The sequence below is a fragment of the Epinephelus fuscoguttatus genome, linkage group LG6, assembly GCF_011397635.1.
Source record: "Epinephelus fuscoguttatus linkage group LG6, E.fuscoguttatus.final_Chr_v1".
Taxonomy (NCBI): domain Eukaryota; kingdom Metazoa; phylum Chordata; class Actinopteri; order Perciformes; family Serranidae; genus Epinephelus; species Epinephelus fuscoguttatus.
In genome coordinates, this window is record NC_064757.1 from 28,059,142 (window position 1) to 28,071,682 (window position 12,541).

General features: G+C 39.2%; 1 protein-coding gene across 1 annotated transcript in view; it reads right to left on the minus strand.

The window, feature by feature from the left end:
• Nucleotides 1-143: 143 nt before the first annotated feature.
• pgm5 (phosphoglucomutase 5) overlaps nucleotides 144-12,541 on the minus strand; it is a 43,075-nt gene continuing 30,677 nt past the window's right edge. The window contains exons 10-11 of the mRNA XM_049579173.1: nucleotides 5,962-6,099; nucleotides 144-2,243 (exon numbers count right to left, since the gene is read on the minus strand). Coding sequence (XP_049435130.1) covers nucleotides 2,154-2,243; nucleotides 5,962-6,099 — 228 coding nt within the window. The 3' untranslated portion in view covers nucleotides 144-2,153. The remainder of the gene's footprint in view (nucleotides 2,244-5,961; nucleotides 6,100-12,541) is intronic.

Consider the following 12,541-nt stretch of genomic DNA (forward strand, 5'->3'; position numbering starts at 1 on the left):
CTCTTTGTAAGCCCTGTGATAGCATGGTGACCTATATAGGTTTACCCTGCCTCTTGAACCATGTCAGCTGTGATAGGCTCCAGCCCCCTTGTGACCCTAGATAGGATAAGCAGTTACAGATAATGCATGGATAGAACATCCTGTAAGGTAGATTTCTTTTGGTTTATTAGGTTTAGCCTCTTTTGCAAGGAAGACTTGGCCAAAACAGCAGCATAAAAAGTTTCAGATGCATCTGCAAAATGATACAAAATCAGATAATGGATGACACAATACTAAAACAGGACTAAAATTAGGACTCATCAATTAAAATCCCTTCTGTAAACTATTTCATGTGCCTGGAGCAGAAAACATGAAGGCTTTCTTTACAAACTCTGTTTCTACGTCGGGGACAGATAACATGTACAAGTCTTGTGATGTGAGCTAATGATTGCAAGACGGACTTTGTCAAATGAGTGTGCACATATATGAAAGTCTACCGAGAAAGTCGCGAGGCAAACAAGTCTTTTCAGTCCGTGCTGAATTTATACATGCTTACTGTGTGATGGTGCACGTTTACTGTCCTAACAAAGCATTTAAATAGATTAGGAGTACTCTGTCGAGCACACCTGACAGCTCAGTTGAAAAGTTCACCACAGTAAAGATACTGGTGGAGCAACAATATTCTACAAACTGTGCAGCTTGTTCATGTCGACGCGCATAATAAATGAAAAGAGTGGATGCTGGTGCCATTTTAATTACCAATTACTTTAGAGGAATGTATCCATCTAATCATGCCCCAACCTATTAGACACTTGTCTCTGACACACCAACAGTTGCCGCTGAAACCGTGTTCACAGGAACACATTCAAAGGTGATAAACTGGCATTGATCCTCATCCAACCTCAGAAATAACCCCTGACATTATAAAACAGTTGGATGGGGCAATAACCTGTAATGGCTGACAGGTAATGTCTGGCTGACTGAGTGAACACATCCTTGCGGATATCCACTGGCATATCCTCAACTCATAATGACGGCAATCAGCGTGTTTATGAGTTCCTGCTCTCTGCGTCTCATTCAGGCCGTATAAAGATCAACCCTCTTCATTTCTTATCTCAACACAACAGCTCCAACACATTTCACACTCGGTTCAAAGGCAGGTGCTGTGCTCGACAAACAAAAGCCTGCTTTTCCTCAAGGATGTTCAATCACGGCATGATATATAGTATCAGCACAACATGGTGCTCTTAATTATGAAGAATATGTTTAATTAAAATCCAAAAATGCCTAAGGGCAACATATCTCACACTGATGTATTTTTATTTGTCCCCATTAGGCCTGTCCGTTTCAATTAAAAAAAGGCGAGTGCTACACACAAAAAAGTTTATTTGGATTTAAAAAAAAAGAGAAGAAAAAATAATATATTCAAATGTGGTTATACGGCATTCCCAAAGGCCTAAACTGACAAATTAAAGAAAAAGCCAGATTAGCAAACAAATCTAAAATACATTTTTTCTTTCTCATTACCTGTGGGTTGTTTTGTTATTTTACATTTTTAATACCCTGTCCTTAGGTAGTAAACATGAATCAGACAACTTTCCACTACTTCATAAGCAAGTTATGCTTTAACAGTAATTTCGTATCAAACATCGACTATCTGCAGTTTACTGATATATCAGCTGTGATGTAACACCTGTTTTATTTTACACTGAAGTGGCTGATAAAGACATATCTGAGAGGACGGGTACAAGCTGTGTATACTGCACTGTTGTACAAAAACAGCATGGTGAATTAAAAAAAATGATCTCAGGCTCCCTTAGTCCATGTGTCTTGATAACTGCAAGCCAGTCAGTCTGCACATTCATTATATGCTTACGTATTTTTCACTACTTATTCGTGGCAATAATTAAATAGCCTCCCTGGTTTAGACACTGAATATTATATGTTTTCGATAGCTGACACATGATAGTGGTCAATAAACAACATTGGTGCTTTCTTTATCAGAGATAAGCACCTTCAGTTTAGTCATCATTCAAAGAAAAATTAAAGCTACAGAGGGATTTAAAAAAAAAAGGCAGATAAGTACAGGAAAATGTATTTTGAAGGTATTTTGTCTGTGTGAGCAGTTAGATGCATGTGTGTGCGTGCATGTGAGTGTGTGTTCTCCTGGTTGCTCATGTGATGACGTTGGGGCCGCGACGCCCTGTCCTCTCATGGATGTTGGAGAGCTTCAGGGCGATGGCGATGAGAGGACCCAGCACCACCTGCAGGAAGGGACACATCACAAAATATTTCAAACAGTGATAATTCGACTGCTGATGTTTCGAATCGAGAAGAGAAAATAGGTAGCTAAGGAGGGAGAACTTTTGGGACATAGCACCCAAAAGTTACGATATACAGCTACTTTTTACGGTCGTGATCCTTTTACATTTTTTTTTATGTTTTTTTTTTTTTTTTATCTTTTTGTGTTTTTGTACTGCTTCTATGTATTGTTTGTGTTACATTGCACCTTTAACCACCTTTTTAAATAATTAAGATAAATCTCCCTTGCACAGCTCAGTAATGACATAACTATGAGACCTATGGCTATAAAAGCATTGATAATAAAGGGGCAGTTCACCCCAAAATGCAAAATACATGGTTTTCCTCTTACCTGTAGAGCTGTAGCTGTACCTGTACCTGTATCTAGATTGTTCGAGTGTGAGTTCCAGAGTGTTGGAGAGAAAGCACCACAATATAAATTTGAAAAACTCAACATTGGTGTCTCTTTACAGAAATCATGGCCCAGTTACAGAAATAATCCACAGACCTTGTTGTGAGCTGTTTCATGTAGGAACTATTTTCTTGCCAGTGAACTACACAAATCAACCGTATCACTGCGCAGACGGAAGTGCTCATCTACTGCTAGCTCACTTAGCACCACTGAGGTAGCTGGACACCATCAATGTTTACACTTCTTGTTGTCTTGACCACGAGCTTTGTGTGCATCTCTGTTAAAATGCACACTTCCTCCTGCACAGTGATATGGCTGGCTGGCCCATTCTTTTCTCAGGGCATCGAATACCGACACTTTGACATGTTGCTCGGCGTGTGATATCAATGCCAAAAGCTGCCTTTGGTGTCTTTGTGAGACGCACTGTGCTTTCAAGTAACTCCAACATAAATCTGTCAGCAAATGTTAAAGCTGACATGGTATAAAGAGTGAGACAGTCTGTGTACGGTGGGAGGGAGGGAAGGTGGATGGGTCGAACAAAACCAGACTTTTATCCTGGAGATCACAGTTCATGTCTGACGTGAAACCCAAAGTTAAAGTTGTTTGAACATACAGTTATGTAATTTACGTACAATTGTCATGCAGTGATGTCACTCACTTGACATTAGGTAACAAACAAATCTATTCTAAGCCAAAACATGATCTTTTCTCTAAACCTAAACAAGTAGTTTTGTTGCCTAAACCTAACGCGGCCATTTTAAAACATTAACCACATGTTACAGTGTTTTTTTGGCTGTGTGTCAAATAGATACGCAAAAGGGTGTCCTGTGCATCACTGCGAGATGCTGAGAGATGTGACAAAGCCACGACCTAGGAATAAAAACAGGTTGGGTTGGCCGTTGTAGTCTGGTATGAACAAAAATAGTTCCCACATGAAACTGCTCACAACAAAGTCTGTGGATTTTCTTAAGTAACCTGGACATGATTTCTGGAAGGAGACATTGCTGTTGAGTTTTTTTCAAATGTATTTTTGTAGCGCTTTAAGCACCACAAGCCGATTGCCATCAAGTTGTATTATATCTAAGAGAAGGCAGACATCTGGTTGATATCTCTAAGTCCTGGCAGCTCACATCAAAACAATCCAGACTGATAAACAGCACCACAGGTAAGAGGAAAAATTTGTATTTCTAATTTTGGGGTGGACTGTCCCTTTAACACTGAGGCTCACACACTGCATTACATTGGTTAATAAGTACATCTTCTAGCAAACAGCGACCTCGTTTTTTTGTGCAAGACAGCACGTATGTGGTAGATATCATGTGAGTCTGGGGCATGAAAACATGCAGATGACCTAGTTTGACTTATGTTAAAGAAGCCCTGTATAAACTGTGTCAGCATACATGCTACAGAGGCATTAGCCTAGTCTGGAAAAATGGTCTTGTTACGTGCAAGACCCGATTCATTCATAAAATTCATGCAGCAGGAACACTGTGGTGTAATAAAGAAATTATCTCGTGTGCAACCTTATCCACACGCAGCAAAATATCTTGACACATTTAGAACATCTCTTAAAACAAATAGATGCACGACACGTCACTAACGTTGCTCAAGAATGATATGACTTGACTCAGGAGTTTGTGTTATGGTTTTATTTTTAACACATTTTTGACTGTTATATTTTAGCAACACAGGTGATGAAGTAAAACACACACACTCACACACATTACTTACTATACTGTAAGCATACAAACACAACTACAGTGTAAAACTATGTGAAGCATTGACAGTGAGGATTCAAGGATTCTTGTTGGCTGAACATGAACACACACAGCCCACGGCTTTGCCGCTCGGCTGAGAGAGGTGCTTATAAAAGTATTCTCAGTACTTTTAATCTCGCCTAATAACATGTTGTCTAATCATGTCTAATGATTTATGCGCGTCGGGTAAGGGGCAGAGCGATTAGGTATTGAATTTATGATCTAATATTAATGATAGATTGTTCAAGGGTTCAGTCGGTCACAAAACAGGGACAGGGAAAACAAAATGACAGCGACAACCAAATCTCACAATTTAACTGACACAAATATAGCAACTAAAACCTGTTATTTATTACTCATCAATAAGTGGTCCATAGTTGATAAATGAATCCACTTTTCCAGAGGGGAACTGGGGATATAAAATTAGAATTTGTGATATAACTTTGATTTTAAATCATTGCACAGATGATGAAATACATTACAATTACGCTGTCTCATTTGTTTTTAAATTCTTGCACCTGAAATTGCTTGTATCAAGTGGCAACGCTCAAATGCAAACTCTGATTCCCAAGTCGCATTTTTATGCAAGATGAAGACACAGTTGTTTGTCCTCTGACTTGTAGGAAACAATGACACACAATACGATCATTAATCTCCGCTCACATTGTTTGATGAAGTCGTAGGGTTAGATGGCCAAACCTAAATGAGGGTGTCTAGCCATCATGACTCCAGCTTTACAACCCTTAGGTATGGTTAAAGTACACTACCTATTCCAACATCCATAACCACACAAGAAGCTACTGTTTCAAATCACTCCAAAGTCTACAGGTCAATTGGCTTTAACAGTGTCGCATGAAGCTGCATTACACACCACTGGTACATGACCATGTTGGGGCATTTCACCATCACAGCATGAACTGTATTAGCACTCCAGGAGCTGCAATGGTCGCTGTGTGTTCTCCTTGTTGTTCAATTTAATACGAACCACAGATCAAAATTACACCTCAAGTGGCGCCTAGGTAGTGAATACAAAAGAAGTGATGATGGAAGGCAACGTTTTGCCAAAATTATGCCAGCTGCACTAAACAGCCAAGATAATTGGTTGTGTGGGAGTTTTCATTCATGTATTTTCAGGTATGCGGAATATATCCCAGCACTTAAAGGATGGCCTGTAAAATTTGCATCTATTGTGTCTTTTATTCTACAGAATATAATATAAAGAATCTGAAGAGAACAAAGTGTCATCATAAGCGTTAGTTCAGCTGCTGTCTGTTGTAACTCAATAAAGATTTGATATTACCTGTTTTATGGTGACTAAACTGGTGGAAGACTGCGTATCAAAAGACTCATTTTGGATGAGTGATTTTAGGTCGTACCAAGTGTAAAAGAAAAAGCTCACATAGACACTTCGACAGAAAAAACTAATGCATGTGTTGTACATGCACACAAACAGAAATGCTGTCTCTCAATCACACACACTGATCTCACACACAGATCACACTCCCTCTGTACCTGCGTCTCTCTGTTGTGTCTCTCAGGGTCTCTCTCGAAGCTCTCGGCGTAGATGCGGATGGTGGCACCCATCCCTCCGCCGCTCCCGCTCATCCGAAATACCAGGCGGGACGCATCATTGAAGATGATCCTCAAACCCTGGAAACATACAACAGTGTTTATATTATCAATTAAACTATTCATGACTCACTTTCTCCTTGACAAATGCCCACAACAAATTACCAAAAACTGCACTAAAATTCTATAATTACGGTGACATATAGCTTTAACTGGATTGACCACCTTGTGGTTTTTACTGTATGCCTCCACGAACCAGTCAAGTTGAAGTTACAGTTTACATCCATGCGTGTCCAGACTTATATGTAGCCATGACAGTGGACAATGCTTCAAATACAGACGTCGATTGTAGATGCCTCATACACATCTTCAACCCGGCGGACAGAAAACCTATACAGTCAGCACAGTTTAAGGCGGACACCCAAGATTCACCGACTCAGTATCTGATGAAATGTCTCCCCCTCTGTTCCTGAATTAAGGCGTTGAATAGTGTGAATTTAGAATTTAGAATTTTGGTCATGTATTAATCTATAAAATTCATGTGAATAAAGTCACAGCTTCTCACAGAAAATAGCAAATACTTAAATAGTGCAGTGCAAAACATTACAGTAAAGTAATTTATCATAATTTTCGAACTGCAGTCCAAAAAAGGTGAAGGCTGACGCTACAGCTCATAACACCTACCCTTTTGACACTTGACAGCACATCATATTTAGCAATCAACAACAAAACAAAACAAACCAAACCAAAACAGGCAAACAAGGTAAAACAGCAAGAAAGACAAAATACAACTTGCAAAAGGCAACATTCACACTTTAAGTTCCTGTACCCTGTTCTTCTGCGTCAGTATAACAGTCTGATCATCCATTTTTGAGGCACTTCAAATATGTTTTTAAGCATTGGGTAGGGAGTTATGTTTTTGTTTTTTTTTGGGCTGTATTTATTGTAAATACCCTTGGAATCCCAAATCGTTTAAGTGGGTTTGAAAAGCATGTTTAGTTTTTAACAAATGTGCACATGTGTGATGTGTGGGCTTATTAAATTTTTTACATACAGCTTGTGTAGCAATGCCATTTTAAGGAGGATTTACATCTGCTTAAGAAATAAGCTGTGATGACTCCCTCTGTGCTGTTTGATCGTTAGCTCTTCATGTACATTTGGTGTGAATATACAAAAATATGGTTATTTATAGTGCATTTTTCCAAGGGTCAAGATGTAAAAAAAGTAACAAATAGCAGCCACCACCCTCCTATGATAAATAAAGTATAGCCCCTTAGACATGTTCATGCTGTTAGTATAACACTTTAACTGTATACTTATATGGTGAAAGTTTTTTGAATTCTAGTATTTAAAATGTATTGACATATTTGACTGTTATATTTTAGCACTTATATATCTTCTGGGTATGGTTCTCATATAAGCCTGTGCAGGTTTCAACCACACCCTCACATGCACTTTTTAAAAATATTTCTATTCCCTTTTGTTTTATCATGTATGTTAAACACATAAAATAATTAGCGTATGAATTCTTGAGCAACAATGTGTTTTGTAAGGTCACAGTGACCTCAACCTTTGACCTGCGTAATAGAATCAGTTCATCCTCGAGTCCAAGGGAACAATTTTGGCACGTTTGAAGAAATTCCCTCAAGGCGCTACTGAGATGTCGCGTTGCCATATTCACAAATGGGACAGATGGACATTCAACCCAATAACATAATGCCTCTGGTCACGGCTGTTGTCGGCATGGAGGCGTAAAAACAGCAAGTACCACAGTTTTCATTAAATGGTACATCTGCTTGATGAATTATCAAACTGACTGATGTATTTAAATGGAAGTGCACTGAATAATCCTGTTAGCACTGCACACTTAACTAAATTTACAGCTTCATTCTATTAAATACAACATAAAAAGTAATGATGAACTTTGTCACACAATATAAATCTTTTAGTGTCAGATTAGATTAGATTAGATTTTGGGTATTAAAAGTGTATCTACTCGTATACATTTAAATAGAGTACTTAATTATTCATTATTTTCCAATCATGCAAATTGGCAATACAGGAAAAAGAAGTTGGAGAGTCCGTAAAAAGAAAAGTGGGTTCTTTATAAGCAGTAACTACAAACATCCACTAGATGTCAGTGTGTATTTTTTTGGGACTGAGTTCAACTTGGATTCCTTACCAGTGTACTTCATGCCTGTTGCCCCGTAGTACTCTCTATAAAGTTATGTAAGATCATAACTATTCAAATGATTCACTGTTATTCCAAGAAACTTTATGAACTCCAGCTCTAAATTAGTTTCAGTGATGACTATGTTGTTCAGTAGCTCTCGTAGAGGTTGTGTTTCCACAGATTTTGACAAAACCAAAGCAGAGGAAAACATCACATATTTAAACACCTCTGCTGTCCACTGTTTGAACTTAACCTCAGGATTTTCAGGAAAAACAGGATATAGTTTCACCGGGGTAACCAACCACAACTCTTGCTGGTTGACGTCAGGACGATAAGACTCTTTGACTAATGGATGTGTGATGACTCTTATCTGTCCTAAATTCCACAGTGCCTCTTCCCTTATCCCATTAGAGCAAAAGACAAGCTCGGGGGGGAAACACTGCAATATATTTTGGAGAAAAAAGACATACAAGGAGCATGAATAAGAAAAATGTCCTAATTTGTTAGCCTGAAACACACCCTGGACACTTTTTTACAGCATTGTGTGATTAACTTGATTGACTGCTGTAAACATATATATTCATCATCAGGGCTAAAAAAGATGTAGGCTACTGTCTTGATATAGACAGTGATGTGTAGCTTATTTTAAGTGTAGTCCAGAAGAGTTTTATAAACTATTATAGGAGTAAAAAGTGACGTGGGTGCACGTACCCCAGTATAACAGTGACCCCATCTCAGACCAAGCTGTTTCCAAACTGTGACTCGGCTTCATGGTTTATAGACAGTAGTAATAAAGTAAAATAAACCGCTCGCCTTGCTCCTAATCTGAGTTTGGCTCTGTAGTGTTGCATGTCAGAGACCGGGTGAGGAGAGACAGTGATAATGAAAGATGTCCGTCCGCCTGTCTGTCTTTCTTTCTATTTGTGAAGGTGTCAGCTCATCTCTAACAATAGAGGAGCAGTTATCAGGAGGCTGACTAATGCTTGTTAAAAACAAATGTCCACTGTAAGGCTTAGAGGCACTGAGTGGAGCGCATACCAGCCCCAGTGTGTCTGTCTGTGTCTCTCTATCTATCTAGCTCAGAGGTAGGCAACCTGCGGCTCTTCAGACCCTCTCCAGTGGCTATATGTGGCTTCTACAAAAAAAATCATACGGAAATGAATAACAGTTATTTTCTAACACTTTAATTTAAGTTTTTATTTTTCCGTAGGCCTGAAGTGAGTCTTACGTTTTCCAGTTGTAAAAATGTGTAACCTATACACAACATTTCGTCAACTAAAGTGTACGTCATACATTTTTGACCCGGTCTCTTCTCCTATATAGTGGTGGCTAGTTAGCGGTGGAGTCCCACTTGCTAGGCTAGATACTTTTTCAGCAAAAGTCTCAAAGGAAAACAGATATCTTAATAGTGAGTGGACAGATTTCTTTGCCTTCACCGCCAACGCTGCACTATTTGAGTACAAAATAATGATAGATAGCCACTGCAGAGTCGCCATCTTGTGTAAAAACATATTAATGAATGCTCATTTAGAACTGTTAGTAATATTGATAGGCAAATTTAGACCTAATTGGCTGTATTACCTTTATTATAAAGCACAAATATGTATTGCAGCGCCAGATAAATTAAAAAAATCATGCCAAAAATGGCTCTTTTGACAGCAAAGGTTGCTGACCCCTGATCTAACTCTACAAAGGCTCAACTACATATCTGATCAAAACTGAGTAATGACCTCAAATTGACTTTTTGACATATATTTTACGAGGAGAAATGTAGGCTACAATTTCCAAACAGGGCCTACTAAATTGAGCTCAGTGATGGGAAGATTACTCCTAAAATGTATTAGGTTACAGACTAATTAAACATTAAACTCAATTACTTTCTGATGGCTTTACTAACAAATGTTTTAAACTGGGCAACAAAGCTGAAAAATGTCCGGAAATAGACTGTGCCAACATCTCTGCTTCACAAAAAGATGCAAAGCAACAGAATGAATAAAATATTTTACAGACTTTTTACTTTTTTATGTAATTTAATTACATATTTTATCTGTAACAGATTACAATTGCATTTATTTTGTAAATTAGGCTTTATGCATGTAATGAACACTGGTTGAGCTAAAAGCAAAATGTCAGTAACAGCATTCTGGCTAGCTAACGTTGCACAGATAGCATGACAGCTAGCTTGGCTAAAGCTAAAATTAAATTTACTTACCTACCGCTACCTTACTCTACCTGAGTGAAAAATATCTAATTTAATGAACTGAAATCTTGGTAAGTCAGTTAGATATTCCAGTTATTTACAAAATAAAGCTGCAGTTATTTAAAAAATCTAACCTAAGCATATTTATTAACTTTGAACTTTATATTAATGTTGAAATGAATATTAATAGTATACAGGAAGACACCTACATTTAAGTTCTATAAGCTGTGAAGAACAAAGTATTTTCTTGACCACTTCAAATGGACAGGGAAGCTGAAAAACACATTTTGTTGGCACACACTGCTTTGCAGAAGTGCAGTAGGCGATCAGCAAGAGTGCAGTATTTTCATTATGACAATGATTCCTGTCTATCTCTGTCTGTCTGTCTGTCTGTCTGAAATGCAGACAATGCAGAATGAATTCAGTAGTCGACTACAAAAGGCTGCCATGCCACTGCTGTGTAAATCCCCCATGCTTTGTCTTGTGTATGTGCGTGTGTGTGTGTGTGTGTGTGTGTGTGTGTGTATTTGTGTGTGTGTTTGTGTGTATGTGCCAACTTTTCCCCCTTCAAACACACTTGCGGCAGAGAGACTGCAAGTGAGACGACAGCTGATATAATTCTGTCCTGGGAGGAATGTGTGCTGTAATAACACACACTGGGGCGACTGGGATGCTGAGGATTTGCCACTGAGGTTAAATCACATTTTGGGGTGACTGACTAACTAGCTAGCTGTGGAGCTGTTGTAACCATGGTAACACGGAAGAAGTGTTCACGGCGGGGCGGCGAGACCCTTTACTTCTGTTAAGGTACGTAAGGTGACAGACAAATTTGCCTGCAGACACATGGGTGAACACGTGTAGGCCAACGCAAGTGTATGCATGTGTTCACACTTAAGCACAGAGACAACTGTACCGACGGACAGCGCACACCAAAATGCACAGTGTGTGTATGTGGTATTTGCTGGGGCGGAGGCTAGAAGTGTTGACGCCAGGAATGAGTTTCCACACATTTCTGGGCAGAACCGAGGGAGTCAGCTGGGTAAACTTCACAGAGACTGAGGGGGAGAGGACAGGGAGGGTACATCAACCGAGGGAGTTATCAGTATGTGTAGGGATATGTGTTGTATGTAATGTGTGTGTGTGTGTGTGTGTGTGTGTATATGTTTATGGTTTGCAATGGAAGATAGACTATCACATCCAAACATGGAACCTCTCTAATGAGGCAACAGTAAAGCCTAGTGGGTGGTCTCGCTCACAAGAGACTGATGAGTGAGTGCATGTGTTGGAAAGAGAGCACAGAGGTATAAGTGTGAGTGTGTGTGCATGTTTAAGATGTAGGGCAGATCTGACCCCATGAAACCTGAAGGACCTGATTTGAACTGCACTTTCTGATCTACTGCATTGGCCGGTTTGCTCTGACCTAAATTGCTACAGGTCATGTATCACTGAAAAAAGTCTGATAACATGAGTAACACACTCTGCATCTTAAGCCACTGAAATAAAAAAAATACAACAAATTTCTGGTCTGAATATAACTTCATCAGGTGAAAGACAGTGCCCATTATATTATATTTTGCCATGTGGCAGGTATACTATGCAAGAGCAACACATTTCTCTCCTCGTCTTTGCATATTACCACGGCCTGTCATATCCCTTTGTTGCACTATACGGACCAAAGCCAGAAACACTGGATCAATGACATATACTACCACGACAATGTAAACCCACTTGAGGCGTGCATGTTCATGTAGTAGCATGGTATTTAATGGTAACCATCGCACGCAGGGTGACAGGGCTGGGAATCGTTTAAGGTAGGGTGACCATATTTTGATTTCCAAAAAAGAGGACACTCGGCCGGCCACAACATAGCCTACTTAAATGATACTCGCAGTTTACTCACAGATGCCTTATCATTTTAATATATTTAAAACTTATATGTATGGATAGAAAATTCAGTTATATTACAATATCTCTCAAAGACAGAAATTCAGATAGGCCCCAATAGGGGACACATACACACACTAGAGTGTGGCGATCCGAGCCCGACAGTACCCGACGGGTCAAGCCGGGTTTGGTCAGAAATGTAGCTATAAATTGTATTCGGGCTCGGGTTGGATTTGGTCAGCTTTCAGTGAAAATGTAGTGTAAAA